This window comes from Cryptotermes secundus, unplaced genomic scaffold, assembly GCF_002891405.2.
Source record: "Cryptotermes secundus unplaced genomic scaffold, Csec_1.0 scaffold318, whole genome shotgun sequence".
Taxonomy (NCBI): domain Eukaryota; kingdom Metazoa; phylum Arthropoda; class Insecta; order Blattodea; family Kalotermitidae; genus Cryptotermes; species Cryptotermes secundus.
This window is the reverse complement of record NW_019730108.1, coordinates 578,653-596,886: the sequence shown is the minus strand read 5'-3', so window position 1 is coordinate 596,886 and position 18,234 is coordinate 578,653. Positions and strand designations below refer to the sequence as shown.

Sequence of the window (18,234 nt, the reverse complement as noted above, 5' to 3'; positions counted from 1 at the left end):
GAAACTGGCACTCTCTGCCATTGAGTGACATTGCCAGAAAGTAAAGAGTAAAATATTTACAGAATTAATGCTGTCTTAGGTAACAGGATGTAGACATCTACCAACTGCAGCATGGGGTTGTTAAACGAGGACACAGTACAATTGAAGGACCTAAGAAGACACAAGACAACCAATCACAAACAGAGGCACAACAGACCAACAGTGAAGCTGATGCCAATGATGCAGTACTGCTTGTGTGCAAGTTCCAAAAACGCAGTTTCATTTTAATGCACTCAACTCATCAACTAGATCAGTTTCAGTCAATAGCATTCACTTTAACGTGACTGCTTGCTGGCGGGGGGTGGGGAGAAGGGGGAGTAGAGCATTATGAGAGTAGTGGAGGAGGAATGGAAGATGAGAAGGGAAAGTTCACCTGGCTAATGTCTGATTTACGTGAGATCAACATCGACACAGCTGTCACGTAAAGCAGGGCGATTGCTGTCACCTGAGACATTACCACTCATCCTCCTAGATTTTAACCAACCTTTTGGAGGAATGTGCTCTTTCCATCTTCAGGATGGAACACTAAGCCAATCACCGAAAAGGTTATATGGATGTACAGAGAGGGACCATTATGCTACAAGCCAGAAGGCTGTGGTTTGATTCCTGATGAGGTCATTGGATTTTTCAATTGTTCTAAACCTTCCAGCCGCACTATGGCCCTGTGGTCAACTCAGCCTCTAACAGAAATGAGTACCAGGAATCTTCCTGGTGGTAAAGGTCAGCCGGTGCATAAGGCTGACAACCTCACCGCCATCTGTGAGCTGATTGTCTAGAAAATGTGGGAGCCTAAGATGGCACAACCATATGGACCTCAATGGCCTGTTACTGTGATAGCTTTACCTTGTAACTTTGTAGTCACCTCTATGAGAATGTTAAATGAGACCTGTAACATGTCTTCATGACATGGGCTTAAACACAGGGACACTTTTAGTTGTATAATCAAGGTTTGGTCAATAGAATGTTTGTCGAAGTGGTGTGACCATGTTATGGTGATGGTTGTGGTAATGTTGAAGAACCCCAGGATGCAGATGCTTGTCTTCTGGGATATAACGTCACATAGTCCATTGAAGTACCTGTTACTTGAAGCCCTTGCAGCAGTGACTACATGTACCACCTTGTAATATGGTAAAAACTTACCAGTGTTTTGGAGGAATGTACCACCATTTTCAGGGCCAAAGAGTAAGCAAAGAATGCATGAAGCAAGCACGAAGCTCTGCTAGTTGTTTGGCTTACTTTTTGATCCTGAAGATGGAAGCAGTATGTTTATATGAAACATAGTAAACTTCACAGTATCACTATCTTCAGACACTGATACTCATTGTATCCTGTTATAACATTTTAAGGGATAAGACACTGAGAAAAAGGCATGGTATATGTATGTACATGTGTGTGACTTTATTTCTATGAACAAACTACAAATTCACTGATATGGTCACAGGTCGCAAGTGCCACAGCAGGGCTGTCAGACTGCAGGCAGCACAGACACTATGAACTGCAGTGCTATCCCTGCAGTTTCATAGCAAATTTAGTGATGCTCTTCCAACTGGATAAGTTGTACAACATCGAATGAAAGACTGACCACAAATGATATCTGGAAAAGCATGTGAAAGGATATGTGACGTATTTTAAATATCCCATTCTGAAATTTGAGGTTCACTTATTAGTGGCTATGAAGGTTACCCTGCTGTGGGATGTGACGCTGTGTAGTCTGGTAGACATTTACCAAGAGAAACCTGCTAACACCATCTTCAGGATGTCACTCTTCTACCCTGAAGATGAAGGCAAAAGATTCCTCTAAACATTAAATATTTACCAGACTACACAGCATCACAACCAGAAGACAGTAATCTTCAAGTTGAGCAGCAGTAGGTGACTTCCCCAACAAGAAGCTGCAGTGCTGAGTGTTACACAGTGATTCTCAGCACTGCTAGTTCAATTCAGAATGCAGTTCTGAACATGTAACACAGCGGTAACGTGTCTGAATCTGAGAGGGGGCATTTAGCTGGTCATGATGCTTTGTAGAACTCTGCGGTTCTGTAAGGAATGCAGAATGCTTTAAAGGCGTGTGTGTGTAACAAGTCGAAGTAGGGCAGTACTTGTTGCAACGTTTGTCAGTCCATCGTCAGGTTACTTTTGTTGAAACCAATTGGAAAACTAATTTCAGTTTGTTATGACAGGACCAGAAGATGGCAGCAATAAATTACAGATTTTCAGTCCATATGTGAATATTATCAGTTGTGTTACAATGCATCAATGGGAAGACGGTGTGTGGAAACCATGACTAGTCAGGGAACTGTCAAACTCACTGTTGAATTTTCAATGGGAGTTTTACTCACTCACTCATGAAGCTGAGCCCTTGTTGAGAAGCCACCGATTGTGCAGACTCAAGAACTTGCCAGCATTTTACGGAACCCAAAGATGCATCACCATGTTCACAAGAGCACACCATTGGTCCCTATCCTGAGCCAGAGCACACATCCTATCTCACTAAGATCCATTTTAATGTTATCCACCCACCTATATCTCTGTCTTCCTAGTGGTCTCTTTGCTTCTGGCTTTCCCACCAATATCCTATATGCATTCTTCTTCTCCCCCATTTGTACTACATGCCCTGCCCACCTCATTCTCCTTGACTTGACGATTCTAATACTTGGCAAAAAATACAAGTTATGAAGCTCCTCATTCTTTAGTTTTCTCCAACCTCCTGTCACTTCATCTCTCTTCAGTCCAAATATTCTCCTCAACACCCTGTTCTCAAACACCCTCAGTCTATATACCTCCCTTAATATCAGAGACCAAATTTCACACCCATACAGAATCACAGGCAAAATTATAGTTTTCTATATTCTAATTATTATGTTCTTTAGGCAGCAGACAAAAACACAAAAGCTTGTGGAATGAATGGTAGCAAGCATTACCCAAATTCAATCTCCTCATAATTTCCTCCTGAATCAGGTTTTGATTTGTTATAGTCATTCCCAAATACGAGTATCTGAACTGTGCTACATTTTCAAAACATCTGTTACCTATCTCTAAGTCATGATTTTTCCTTGCATTCTGGTGACAAGACAGTAACATATACTTAGTTTTCTCTGCATTTACTTCTAGACAAATATCCTTACCGAGCATCAATTAAAATTCATGTGTTTTTCTTTACAGTATCTATATTATCCCCAAGTAGATTCACATCATCGGCACAGACAAACAGCTGAAGTGAATGGAAATTTTACTAGTATACCTAAAATTATGTGAAAGCAATCATGTTTATCACAAAATAAAAATCAGATAGCAAAAAACTGAAAGAAAAAGGATCAAAAAGAAGGGAAGAAGTTGCTGCCAATCACAGTGTCTGGCTATATGCAGTCCGTCCACCCGACAGTAATGGTACTATACAATGCAGTTGAGTGATGGGCACCAGGCCTGTCTCATCTTCCAACTGATATGCATCTTTATATATTGCACAAGAAGTGACAGCAATTAACAACAAACTTTATCTGAGGTACAGTTACCTGAAGTGGTTTCATTCACAACACTGTTCATTGCAGCAATACAAAGACACAAACAATGATGGCACATTGCCCATGGGAATGTGTCTCATTTATCTCCTGAAACATCAAAAGCAAAACTTAACTCAGTATTTACTTATGGTTTGTACCTCCTAGAAAACATTTCAATCTATCTTCACTGGAAATAATGTGAAAATTCCTTATTATTACAGTGAAAGGTGGTAAAGTAAAGGTAGATCTGTCCCCTGTAACAGGCCATGGAGGCACATAGGGTTTAAGACATTGAGGCTCCCACATTTTCTAGACAGTCAGCTCATGCCGGCCAACCTTTACCCCCCAGGAAGATTCCTGGTACTCATTTCTATTAGAGGCTGACTCAACCCCAGGGCCCATAGTGCAGCTGGGAGGACTAGATCAATTGCAAAGTCCAGTGACCTCATCAGGAATCACACCCGTGACCTTCCAGCTTGTAGCATAGTGCCTCATCCAACTACACTACCGCATGGCCCATGATGATAAATGATACCAGGATTTATTTGAAGGGAGGGTGAAACCAAAAATCTTCATACAAATGTACATCTAAGAACAATTTTGCAGATTGCTATAGACATTTGGATATCTATATTGAAAGAAAGATGGTGCCATATTTAAAAATTGAAATACTTGGTATTAATATTTATAAATATTATATTTCCTTGTTTCAAGTTTGATTTTTCCCAAAAATCAAGGGAGGGAGATGATGCCAGGCACCTCCCCCCACCCTTCTACTAGCACCCACAGTTATGATTAAGTTAATAAGTAAGAATGAGGTAGGTGGAATATGCAGCATGCATGAATAAAATGAGAAATCATCGTCGAATTTTGTTTCGGTATGTCAAGGGAAGAGACAACTTACAGACCTAAATATAGATGGAAGAAGAATGTTAAAATGAATTTCAATCAAGATATGCAATGGATTCATTAGGCTGAGGATGGTGATGTCCAATATCAGACATTTGTTACCACAGTAATGAACTTCGTGTTTTGTAAAAAGAGCAGATTTTTTTGTCAGGTGAATGAATACCAGGAGATAGACTGTTTCTGTATGCAACATTTATTAAATGGTCTTTAATCAAGATATGCTGTTTTCTTGGAGGTAGGGACCAAATTGTTAAATATTATTCAGATGTTCAAGTAGTTAAACACGATGCTTGTGTATTAGCTTCTGGTATTGTGAAAGAATCATTGTCCTGTGTCATTGATAACAGATATCCGAACGTTCATCACAAGGCCTCAGAGGTATGAGCAAATCCTGCTTCAAGAGTTCTCTGTTTTTCATCTATTATCCTCAAGCCATGATGATTTAAACAGATGATGTAGCATTTATATTAACAATGAAGATATCCACCAAGCTGGGTGGAGTATTCTTGAATTATTCCCAAACTACATTAAATTAATTTTAAAAAGTTGATAATATTAACAACATTTTTAAACAGGTAAAACATATTGTATATTTGTTCTATGTTAACCTTTGTTCTGAAATAAATCTGCTTTAATAATGAAGCAAAATTTAACAAAAATTATAATTTAAATTCCAAGTCTGATTTTTTAAATAATTGCAAAGCACACAGAAAATGTATTAGCAAAATCAGGTAAAAGTTAATTAAGTGTTATACATTAACATCATCAGATTTATATTTCATGTACTTCCTAACTACTCTGATTTGTAAACTTACAGACACAAAGCTCTTTCTTTGATGAGAGTAAGTACATCTTGTGTCACAGATTTTGATTGAACAGTGAGTGCATCTGTTGAAGATAGAAGCACTCAAGCAGAAATAATACAGCACTACTTTGATTATTGCATATAATACAGTAAACTCATAGTTATCCAATATCCAGGCATCTGGAATTCTAGTCCAGCAAAAAAAAAAAATTGAATATTTTGCATGTTTATAAAGTTACTCAAAGACAAATCTGTGATGTGCATATGTTCACCAGCCATGTGGTAGTTCTTCCAGCTGCCACTAGCAGTGCTACCTGTTATTCACCCTAACATCAGTTCCTTTACAATAGAGGGTAGTGGCGTTTATCACACGTTGAAAGACTCCAGTGCAAGAACTAAAGCAAAATCATATTGCTGTGAAGGATTTAAGGTTTTTACAGTGGTGCTTATTAAGAGTTCTGCCTTCCATGACATAATGTCATCACGTCCGTCAAAAGTCAACCGATGTTTCAGAAACACGTGTTGCCTCCATCTTCAGGGTTGAAGGGTAAGCTAAGCAAGAAACCATCATGAAGCAGGCAGCGAGCATGCTTGTGTTACATCCAAGAAGATAGAACTCTGTGTAGTTCTGACTTTGTATTGGACTTCTGTAAGAGTTTCATTCATGTAATGGGAAACCCCCCCCCCCACCAAATTCCCCATAAATACCAGATGATTGAGAGTTTAGTGTATACTATAATGTTTTTAACATTATAAGCCTCAGGAACACTTCTAGACTAGTACAAGTGAGTGACTGACTAGATAATTTGGTGTTACAGCTAAAACTGGTTGCCATTTAATTATATTTCTGACTGCTTGGTAATCTGGTCCACTATCATGGCATAATACATAACATTTGCAATCTGATGACACTAAATCCAATGAGCGTTTTTGAATTCTAATTTTATATCAGCTCCTTGTAATTATAGTGTGTGTCTGCACTGTGGACATTCAGGTTATAGAATTTTTCCCTTACATAAACTCTAAAAATTACCATAAAATTCATGATAACAGGCCAAAAGCAGGATAAATTTACATTTTTTTAACACAAAATGCTAAACAATAATAAATTTTACCATTTGCTAAGAAATTCAGATCACACAAGTGCATCCACAGACAATGCTGGTAGCATGGTTGCTATTCCCTTCTTACATTAGACTGTGCAGTGTATTGCTCTTATTCAAGATGTCTGAAAAGAGGCCATCAGGTTCAAGTGCATCTGAAAGAGCACTAAAAGTGTACTTACTGTTCCTTTTGATGAGAAAAAAATGCATTCTTTTCTCTCAACCATGGATCAAACCATTTTCTGCTCTTATAACATGAAAGTTTATGGAAAAATATGGTTTGCATTATGGAATTTTACAATATGGACACATTTTAAAGAACATACCCCTTCTGTCTTACAGGGGCATGTTGTACTTATAGCATAGTCCTGTGACATTTATTCAAGAATATCTTCTATGCTGTGTTCCTCTGGTATGTGGTTACTGCTGATTTCTATCTGAACTATTATGATATTAATGTCCTGGTTGTCCACAGAGAGTTATTTATTCTTCATGCTGTGCCGCTGCTTGTTGTCTGTCAAGATAATACTGCCTCTTTCCTGTTTCTCGTCCTCATCATCATCTTCATCATCCACAAACTTTATGTCATCTTCGTACGGAGACTTCTCCACTTGTGTTTCCTTTTCTTCTGGTCGGTGTTGTGATCTGGCAGTCAAGCCGACATCTTTTTCAGAATAACGGTTGTTCCGCAGCTTCTCCTTCCTGCCACTGTCCTGCCCTCTACATATTAAAGGGATAAATTCCATAGTTCCCTCTGTTTCACTTTTTTGGTGCTGCAGTCTGGTTACTGGCTTTGTGTATCTGTTGTTTACTTTCTGCTGAACTTTGGGAATAAATTCAGTGACATCATCCATGTCACTCACTGGTTGGTGCTGCCACCTATCAGACTGATGTCCATTCTGTGCTTTGGGTATGAATTCTGTTAGCTCATCACTGTCACTACCTGACTGGTGCTGTGACCTAGCACCCATCTCAAGTAGCTCGCCGTCCACCTCCCATCGGCCAGGAGCAAAAGGTGGGATCCAGACAAGGTACTGTGGGTCCATGCCCAGGAAGGAGCCAGGCACGGCCCCTGCGTTGCTAACATTGTAGTCATAGTAGTCCAGCTCAAGGTCTGTGTCCCCTGCAGCCAGACTAAGCTCTGAGCATCCACTGGCCAGCAGTCGCTCCAAGTTGCACTTCTCCTTCCGCTCCTTCGCGCTGTTCTTCTGTCGGCTGTTTGGTGAGCCCCATCCCTGCATGCAACAGATCACATGACAAAGAAATGAGCATAACAATGCACATGGCAAACTCATTAAGTGAATGTCAGGACCAAGAAACAGTTGAAGGAACTGCAAAAAATAGGAAGAGAAATGAAGGCCATACAACCAAATAATGTTTGTCTGTAAGAGGCTCTGCTAACTAGTCCACTGCATATGACAGGCCACATGATTTCTTTTTTGTTTCAGTTACGAAGGATGTATCAAATGTTAAAGTTGTATGATCTCAGATGAGAACTTGATAATTATGAATAATGACCTGGAACATCTTTCAAGTAAATAACACTTACTTACTTGGTTGGCCGCACCATAGCTCAAGCGGTTAGTCGCTGGCTTCCCACTACGGCGGCCCGGGTTTGATCCCGGGTCTGGTCAAGTGGGATTTGTGGGACACGTTTTCTCTGAGTACTTCGGTATCCCTTGCCAATCTTCATTCCACCAATTGCTCCACAATCACCCTCACCTATTATCTGGGGCTGGTACAATAGGCCAGAACTGGCCACAGTACAAGGGACTTAGTCCCACCCCACTAGCAATAAAAAAAATACTTACTTACTTACTTATGGAGCTGAGCCCTTCTTGAAGAGAAGCCAAATCTGCAGATACTCAAGAATTTCCCAGCATTTTATGGAACCTGAAGGTTCATTACCGTGTTCACAAGAGCCCTCCACTGGTCCCTATCATCAGTCAGATCAATCCAATCAATACAATCCCATCCTGTCTCTCTAAGATCCATTTTAATATTGTCCACTCACCTACGCCTTGATCTTCCCAGTGGTCTCCTTCCTTCTGGCTTTCCCACCAATATCCTATATGCATTCCTCTTCTCCCCCATTTGTACTACATGCTCTGCCCATCTCATTCTCCTTGACTTGATGATTCTAATACTTGGCGAAGAATACAAATTATTAAGCTCCTCATTCTGTAGTTTTCTCCAACCTCCTGTCACTTCATCTCTCTTCAGTCCAAATATTCTCCTCAGCACCCTGTTCTCAAACACCCTCAGTCTATGTTCCTCCCTTAATGTCAGAGACCAAATTTCACACCTATACAGAATCGCAGCAAAATTATAGTTTTGTATATTCTAATTATTATGTTCTTTAGGCAGCAGACAAAAACACAAAAGCTTCTGGAATGAATGGTAGCAAGTATTCCCAGAGTTCAATCTCCTCTTAATTTCCTCCTGAATCAGGTTTTGATTTGTTATCGTCATTCCCAAATATCTGAACTGTGCCACATTTTCGAAACATCTGTTTTCTATTTTATGTCATGATTTTGCCCTGCATTTTGGTGTTCAAGTAAATAATATCTGTAAAAAGTATAATTTAATATCTCCACTATGAAAACGAGGTAACTGTATTAAGTAGAAAGAAGGCAATTGGATCAAAAATAGTTTGAGAAGATAAGATATAAGAATAAGTGAAACATTACAGTTATTTAGGATGTGATGTCTGCTTTGACAATGATCACACAAACAATGAGAAAGCAAAGCACCAAAGGTTATGTGGAACAATAAAATGTATGTTTAATGAGGAAATTAAGAAAATTAAGATTTTTATGAAGTCTCTGTAGTCCCTGTTCTATTGTGATTTGGAGTCATGGATTTTTGAGGAGCAGAAGATTAAATTAAGATTACATCAGCACAAATTAAACCCCTATACTCTATGAAGGGATGTACAAGGGAGGACAGAATACCAAATCAATAATTTAGAAAATAGTTACAGATATCTGCAATCCAGGCTAAAAGAACAGCATATAAACATTTCTGGAAGTTGGATCAAATGAATCCTGACTGTCTACCAGGACAAATTCTGGATATACCAGCCAAGATGGAAAAAAGATATAAGCAGACCTGAGAAGGGATGGAGCTGCAGTTCAGAGTTCTTCTGCCTAATTCTGGAATGCAGAGGAGGAGGAGGAGGAGGAGAAGAAGAAGAAGAAGAAGACGAGGAAGAAAACTGCAGTGAATACTCAATAAGGACAGCTCAACTAGTCACTGGACTGAAGCTGGAATCAAGGACTTCCTGAACACAAAACAGGAGTGCTAGCTGTCACACCATAACTTTCAGTTGTAAAAGAGATCGTGGGAAGTCAGAAATATTGAAGGGGACTCTTTATTCATGCTTTTATAGTGAAATTTTGGAGGATACTTCAAAGCGTTTCAGTTTATGTCTTATACCATCTTTGAAGTTTCCTGCAATATCACTGCAGTATCTTCCCATTTCTTCAGTGATTTCTGGACTAACGCCAGTCAATCATTTGTAGGATCGATACAACATGGACTGTGATTCTAAGAAGAAGATTGTAGAATTTTACTATAAATATATTTTTGTCTCCTGCTATGTGTCACATCTAATGCATTCTCAAGTAGGCAATCAGCATCTCATTGTTGTGATGAGCACATATAAAATGGAGACATTGCATCATGTATTCTCAACTTCTCTACAATGGGAGGCTAGGTGAAAAATCAGTAAGCTCAAACAATCACGTATTTTCTGCATAAATTACTTCTGCTTCATGCCTGGGAGACATTCAGTTCAGATCTTGCTCAACAGACCAATTTCCTAATTTTTCTCAGTCCCTCTGGGTTGGGTCACAAGAATGCCCTTGTAACCACTCCCCTACTTGGCACACTATGTGACACACACTGACAAGCATGAAACAGATGTTACATAACCTACACAGCTATCAATGCTTGACAGTAGCTTGTGCCACCATTGAGCCAGCATCCTACAAGAGAAGCTAGTAGGTTACTCATAAGATTGCCCTTGCAACCGATCCCTTACTTGGCACACTGTGTGACACACACTGATGAGCATGAAACAGATGTTACATAACCTACACAGCTGGCAATGCTTGACAGTAGCTTATGCCACCATTGGGCCAGAATCCTACAACAAAAAGTATTAAGTTACTCAGCATGAGGACACTCAGGTGCTTACATTGCTCAGGGTGGCAACACTGCTCCATGAAACTGCGCTGCTGGGAGTCGCACCGAGATGCTGGCGTTGGCTCCTCACATCCTCTCTCACCACGCTGCACAACACAAACATTCTGTTATTGCCATGGGGTGGTGGGTTCAAGTCCTGGAGAGACAAGGACAACATGGTGTACCTGTGACTCTGGGGTTCTTGTGGTGTTCGTGTTGGTGTTGGTGCCTTCTGGGTCGCCTTGTCAGGGGAGAAGGTTGTGGATCGGCGCAGGGGGGCAGGGGAATCTCGGGGGGTGCAGGGCAGCGAGGCCAATGGTGGTCCTACATCTGATGGCTGATCTACAGTCAACTGTTGCTCCTGGTGGTGAGCTGTGGTACTACTGTCTCCTACCACCTCATACTCCCTACGGCATACACCACAGTTGATTGTCTGTTAAGTAATGAACTGAACATAAATGCATGACTCCATGTAGCAGGGACAAACATGGAACTATACCAATCACTGATTCGTCATAGCAAGGAGTCTCAGGTTCAATGCTGTCATGTAAATCTGACTCTTTAACAGGTGTTCTAAACACAAACTTGAGTCACATAAACCATTCTAACATCAAACACAAATCCATAGTGCCCAGCCTGAGGTCATGAATTAATCCATGGCAATCATTACGTTTCCAAACATGAATTCATAGAGACCACTAAAAGGTAAAAAAAATGAATCCATAGCAAATACTGGGAGGTGAAACATAATGTAAATCCACAGCAATCATTGTGAGGTCACACAATTACAGCAAAACTGTAAAGTTGGACATAAAGCTATGTGGAAGCCTGTTTATGCTGCTTGCTGCACCAAAAGGAAGTATGCTATTCTGTTAGGGCCACTTGATAGCATAGTTGGTTGAAACACTATGCTACAAGCCAGAAGGTCGTGGGTTTGATTCTGCATGAGGTCACTGGATTTTTAAATTTACCTACTCCTTCCAGCCACACTGTGGCCCTGGGATTGACTCAGCCTCTAACAGATATAATTACCAGGAATCTTCCTGGGGAGTAAAAGGTGGTTGGCATTTAAGGCTGACAACCTCACCACCATCTGTGAGTCGACTGTATAGAAAATATGGGAGCCTTGACATCTCACAACCCTATGGGCCTCTATGTCCTGTTACAGGCACAGCTTTACCTCTATCATCCATTCTTTTAAATTTTATGCAATGTTTAGAGCTGTGTGTTTGCAGCTTATAAAATTTACATGCAAGGATCTGTCACTTGCAGAAGGGAGCTGACAACTGTGGTTCTCTGTCACTGCACTGAAATGTAGAACTCACGGCTCCGAGTCGAGACCCTCATCCCGTTCTTCCTCATCACAAAGCCTGGTGTGAACGGTGGCACAACCTGGCCGCAGCCTCTTGATGCTGATGACCTCACTCAGAAGAGTGGAGCATGATGGGGCAGAACCAAGTTCGCTGTCCCGCGACATCGCCAGCTGATACTTCTGGTACCGGAACAGTGACTGAGCAGCCAGCAGTGCTGACACCAACAGCACAACTGCCACGAAAACTGCAGCCAGTAAGTGCACCATGGACAGCGCGGGACTGTTTGCAGAGAGCACAGCCACTTCTTCCAGGGACAAGGTCATGTTCCTGGGCAGAGGGGCTGCAAGAGCAGGAACACTGAGGATAAATTCAGGGTTAAAGCAGCCTAATGCAGATCGCAGTAAGGAGAAAGTCAAGCTACTTAGCCCTCTTACAACGTCTTCATTACAAAAACTGCTCCTTCAGTTTAAAGACCTAAATAACAGATGTTCAGTTCCTACCTCACAGGAAAATAGGCTATGGTCACTTCCTCCTCTACCTATCGACATCAGAACAAAATACAAATCCATTCAGATGATATGATCTTCCTCAACCAGTAGGTCTTCTGCCTCGTTTCTGGTTGAGTGTCTAGTTCAAATCTCGGCTGGGACACCAGCTTTCCTAACTAATGTGCTTTGTGATTTTCATCAGGTTATACATGAGATGCCACATATCACTTCCCTCCTCCTCCTTTCCAACATATCATCCAGTAATCATCACACCATTCACACTATACAGTGTGAGCTATAGACAGCAGCTCTAAACTGAGATGTGAGTCTATTCTGGGATCTATAGAGTTCAGCTGCATTACCTGTCTGCTCAGCAAGTGCAAGGAAGCTGCCAAGACAGGCAGGGACCACGTCATCTGAGAAGAAATCAAGGAGCAAGTAGTTGGAAGTGGACGTGAAGGCATGGGACGTCACACGCCCCGACAGATAAGCCACCAGGGTGGCTGCCAGGGAGTCACCATCCCGCACCTTGAGCCACTGCCTTCCACATGGCAGCCGCAAATGCACAACGGTCAGCCGGATCACTGATCCTGCATCTGCCTATGATAAGAATCACATTACTGTGACCACACAAGAGTCACTTACTGTGCAGATGCAAAAATATTGAACCTGATACTTCAGAGGAGTAGCTGAAATGATATTCACCCACAAAAGAGCATTCAGTAACATCTTTTTTGTTTGTGACAGGTGTAGAGGAATATAACTTTATAGGTTCACCCAATAATTGTCTATTTTGAGAGACATGTGGGATTGTATTAAACAGTATAATATTAAATAGTAGGGGTCATTTTGTCGAAAAAGAAGCAGAGATTTTGAAGCAAACAGCTCCTTTCAATACCATTCACTGTGGATGGGCATAACATCACAGGATGTAATGAATGACTGTACAAGATGGTGTAATCTTTTTGTTGATTTGTAGATGGAAATCTTTTAATGTAAGATTTAAATTTGCCCTGTGATTCCAGAGACCTGACTTTCAAGTTATACAACACAGATAGAACTGAAAGTGAAATGAATTTCAGCCTGAAATGATAAAATATGAGCAGAATTCATATTTCTCTAAGAGGAAGTATATTCATCAATTTTGAGTTTACATGCCATGAGCTTGATGCCCGTACTGTCTAGATATGGCTGATGAAATGATCTGCATATATTTGTTTGTGTGCAGGTGTAGGAAGCCATATCAGGAGACTTACCTGAATAAGCCAGAACGTCCTGCCAGGACAGCTGGCTGTTGATGTGGCAAGAATGCGTCTTGGCTTGGCAACACTGAGATGGACAACACAGCCACAGCGGCATCCTGGGCCCACCTCGGCCACGACTCCCGGATGGTCAACAGGCAATGAAGATGAGGGTGAGAGGAGACAGCCCCAGGACTCAGTTCCATCTCTGCAGGATTCTGACTGTAGGGATGGTCCCTGAAACAGTTCCCGCACCTCTGTAACTGTTAGGGCATGAATTATATTCCCATCTTGCACTGAACTCTTTAGAGAGGGAGAGAAAACGAACACGGGGTTTGTCCACATTGTAATGATTTGTAATTTAAAGAAATCCTGACATTTGTGATCAACGTTTCGCCTCCATCTTCAGGATCAAAGAGTAAGCAAAGCAAGAAACCAGAAAGAAGCAGGTGTCACCATTTCTTCTGACCTACACAGTGTCATCATGAAAACTCACAGACACAATGTCCAGATGGCGAAGAGCCTGTAACTATGAGCGAAATATCTCATAGGTAGCACAGAAACTGTGAAGTCTAGAACAGTACATTCAAGAAATTATGCTGCATTGAGATTTTCCTCCTTGCTCTTAGGCACCGGTATATTTGCAACCAAAATTCTATTCTCTATATGTCTATCCCATCTTTCCACTCACCTCACAGAACCTGGCGCCGTACCTGGGAGCCGGCGAGTCGCACAATCGGAACCTGCTTCGTGTGCCGCCCCCACAAGAAGAAGTGCAGTGTGTCCAGGGGCTCCAGGCACCCCATCCCCCAGTGTCTGACTCTACGAGAGACCAACGCAACGGAATGGAGTGGGTATCAGAAGAGGAGGAGATAAAGAAATAAAGAAAAGACAACAGAATATTAAAAAGGAAAAGTACGAAGAATATTAGACATGCCTTTCCAGGGCCCCATACTTTTATTCAGCTTTTATCCTTCTGTAATTTAGTTTAGCTGCGAACCAAAGGATATGGGTTCAATTACCGGCAGGATGAAGACACTTCTCTCTTCTCACCTCAATGGTCTGACCAGCTGTCAGGTTTGCCCCGCCTCCTCTCCCATGGGTGGCAAGAGTTCTTGTCCTGGGGGTTAAGCTGACCACTGACCCTTTCTTGTGGGCTACTTAGACTACATTGCATCAAATGGCAGGTTGGCCGATGAACTGGAAAGGAACTGGAAAGAAGCCTACAATCTCGGTACATAAATAACGTGACTGAGAAAAAACACTCAAATTCTCACTCGGGATAATCGGTGTCCCAAGCGAGATTCAAACATAGCACCGCTCAAATACAAGTCTAGAGCGTTACTTTTAGACCACCCTGCTCGGTACCAGTCACAACCATCCAGTGCTGATATCAAGAATGATTTCAGGTATGCCTCCATTCCCCCATACGTCTTCTGGGCGTGGTGCTTAATTAAGCACAGTTTACTTTAGTGTGTATACAGATATGGATAAAGAGACGCCACCCCGTCAGGCTCCAGAACCGGTTGCAATTTCAGTAATGAATTCTCAAAACTCGACAAACTCACACTGAAACATGTTCTAATCTCTCAATTAGAGTTGCTTTACTGCGCCGCAATAAAACAGCGGTTCATTACAACTGGCCTCGTGGGGCCGCTGTAAATGCAGGAAGGAAGGGCGCGTCCTCACGTAGTCCCTATTATTACGTCATCAAGATATGTGGGCGCCAGTCGGGCACATGTCCACCTTGTGGCGGGAACGGCAGTGACAGTGAATAGGCTGAGTTAGAGACCAGGGTTCGATTGACGTAGTGGAAGTCATTACCTCCTGAAGACCAAAGCTGGTATACGAGTATACTACATTTGGCTACTTCCGGTATTGACACGGCGGCGGGAAATTCAGACGTACTTAAACAACAAATTTCTTCCGTCAGGTTGCCTACACCAAGTGTGACGTATCCTCGTCTGTACAGTGGATGGACTTCAATATATTAGAGTAGGTCACGACCATTTATTTTCCAATTCATTATTCACAGCCATCTTCCCATGAACTGCTGCATAATAACTGAAAACTAGAAAGGGTGTCCTGGCGGTAATGCTCTAGATTGTGTACGGGAGGCTCTAAATTCCAATCTCGGCCGAGGTTTTCCCAGTCTTCCCTAGTCTCTGGGGGGAAAATGCGGGAATGTACCTCGATTAGGCCATTACAGCTTCCTATCAGATCCCTTACAATTCATCAAATATCCTACCGTTTGACACTATGCAGTCGTTAAATAAAACGGAGGGAGCTCGACGTTTCGGAGGAGTACATCATCTTCAGGGTGAAAGAGTAAGCCAAGCTAGAAGCCAGTTGAGCTTTGTTGCCTGCTTCTGCTGGTGTGTTCCTTGGCTCTCTTGTCGACCCGGAAGGCAGAGGCAATGTGTTCCTCCGAAACGTAGCGTTCCCTCCAAACTACACGACATTACAAACCGTAAGCCCGCGCTCTTGTTGTGTGTATGTATGCACAGGTTCACTTGCAGCGCTGAATCAGTTTGTATTATACAGAGTGGTTAGGGATTTGAATCCTGGATAAAGTGAAATGGCAAGATGTATAGATAACCAGTGACTTCACCAGGAGAGGGCAGAGAGCACAGCGGTTGTCCAACAAAAATGTTTACAAATCAATGCTCATAGAAATGTGAATTTTTAAGTGCTCTGTACACAGTGTGCTTCTTTCAGGAATTTGTGTTTTTCCTGCCCTTTCAATGTTGTAGTCAGTTTTGTGGTGCATGTGTTCAAGAGAAACCCGTACCTTGCACGGGCATGGTGGGCACACAATCCATCCGCACGTCCGTCACGGCGCCCGTTACAGCCTGGTTCACGTATACGAAGCAGTACTCGATGTAGCGCTCCGAGAAGTAGTCGCAGTCGAACCGGAGGCTGTGGGCCCCGGGGGGAACACGCTGCTCCGCTACGTAGTGCAGTGACGTGGGGGGCGCCAGGGACGCAACGTCGGCCCGCAGCTTGGCAAACAGTCGCACGCGATCCACGCGTGGCTCACATGCAGGATACTGGAACAGCACAGCCACGCCCCCGTCCAGAGAGTCGCAAGGCAAGATGCTCCGCGCATGCACGTTGAACACGAACCTGTCGCTCACTGCCACCTGCAACACAGCTCGGTCACGTCAAGGGAAGGGACACTGGGACAGGACAGCCGCGCCCCCGTCCAGATGCTCCGCGCATGCACGTTGAACACGAACCTGTCGCTCACTGCCACCTGCAACACAGCTCGGTCACGTCAAGGGAAGGGACACTGGGACAGGACAGCCGCGCCCCCGTCCAGATGCTCCGCGCGTGCGTGTTGAACACGAACCTGTCGCTCACTGCCACCTGCAACACAGCTCGGTCACGTCAAGGGAAGGGACACTGGGACAGGACAGCCGCGCCCCCGTCCAGATGCTCCGCGCGTGCGTGTTGAACACGAACCTGTCGCTCACTGCCACCTGCAACACAGCTCGGTCACGTCAAGGGAAGGGACACTGGGACAGGACAGCCGCGCCCCCGTCCAGATGCTCCGCGCGTGCGTGTTGAACACGAACCTGTCGCTCACTGCCACCTGCAACACAGCTCGGTCACGTCAAGGGAAGGGACACTGGGACAGGACAGCCGCGCCCCCGTCCAGATGCTCCGCGCGTGCGTGTTGAACACGAACCTGTCGCTCACTGCCACCTGCAACACAGCTCGGTCACGTCAAGGGAAGGGACACTGGGACAGGACAGCCGCGCCCCCGTCCAGATGCTCCGCGCGTGCGTGTTGAACACGAACCTGTCGCTCACTGCCACCTGCAACACAGCTCGGTCACGTCAAGGGAAGGGACACTGGGACAGGACAGCCGCGCCCCCGTCCAGATGCTCCGCGCGTGCGTGTTGAACACGAACCTGTCGCTCACTGCCACCTGCAACACAGCTCGGTCACGTCAAGGGAAGGGACACTGGGACAGGACAGCCGCGCCCCCGTCCAGATGCTCCGCGCGTGCGTGTTGAACACGAACCTGTCGCTCACTGCCACCTGCAACACAGCTCGGTCACGTCAAGGGAAGGGACACTGGGACAGGACAGCCGCGCCCCCGTCCAGATGCTCCGCGCGTGCGTGTTGAACACGAACCTGTCGCTCACTGCCACCTGCAACACAGCTCGGTCACGTCAAGGGAAGGGACACTGGGACAGGACAGCCGCGCCCCCGTCCAGATGCTCCGCGCGTGCGTGTTGAACACGAACCTGTCGCTCACTGCCACCTGCAACACAGCTCGGCCACGTCAAGGGAAGGGACACTGGGGATTGCAACTGTAAGCAAACAGCAACCGGACGATGGCAGCACCAGTCGGACTGGCGTAGCGGTAACGTTGGGGACTCGAACTGGGAAGCTGCTCGACCAGGATGTCGGCCGGGACAAAGGCTATGCAGACCGAGGTTTTTCGCGGGTTTCCTCGGAACCTCCAGACAAGTGCTGAGACAATTCCTGAAATTGGTCAGGATCGCTTGCGTACAGATCCTTTCCAAATGATGCCGTACAGTCTGGCTACTGACAGACTGCAGACAGGTTCGAACCTCGGCCCGCACAAAGTGGAAGTGGTGCTAGAAGCAGGAAGAGGACGGAACTAAGAGGAAGA

At 43.9% G+C, this 18,234-nt stretch overlaps 1 protein-coding gene across 2 annotated transcripts in view; it reads right to left on the bottom strand.

The window, feature by feature from the left end:
- Window positions 1-6,105: 6,105 nt before the first annotated feature.
- Window positions 6,106-18,234, bottom strand: part of LOC111866105 — an 85,003-nt gene continuing 72,874 nt past the window's right edge. The window contains exons 5-12 of one of the 2 annotated variants that reach the window (XM_023854698.2): window positions 16,378-16,729; window positions 14,278-14,408; window positions 13,602-13,823; window positions 12,708-12,945; window positions 11,870-12,197; window positions 10,730-10,951; window positions 10,558-10,651; window positions 6,106-7,591 (exon numbers count right to left, since the gene is read on the bottom strand). In XM_023854698.2, coding sequence (XP_023710466.1) covers window positions 6,836-7,591; window positions 10,558-10,651; window positions 10,730-10,951; window positions 11,870-12,197; window positions 12,708-12,945; window positions 13,602-13,823; window positions 14,278-14,408; window positions 16,378-16,729 — 2,343 coding nt within the window. In that variant the 3' untranslated portion in view covers window positions 6,106-6,835. The remainder of the gene's footprint in view (window positions 7,592-10,557; window positions 10,652-10,729; window positions 10,952-11,869; window positions 12,198-12,707; window positions 12,946-13,601; window positions 13,824-14,277; window positions 14,409-16,377; window positions 16,730-18,234) is intronic. The other variant, XM_023854699.2, reaches the window with a different exon arrangement.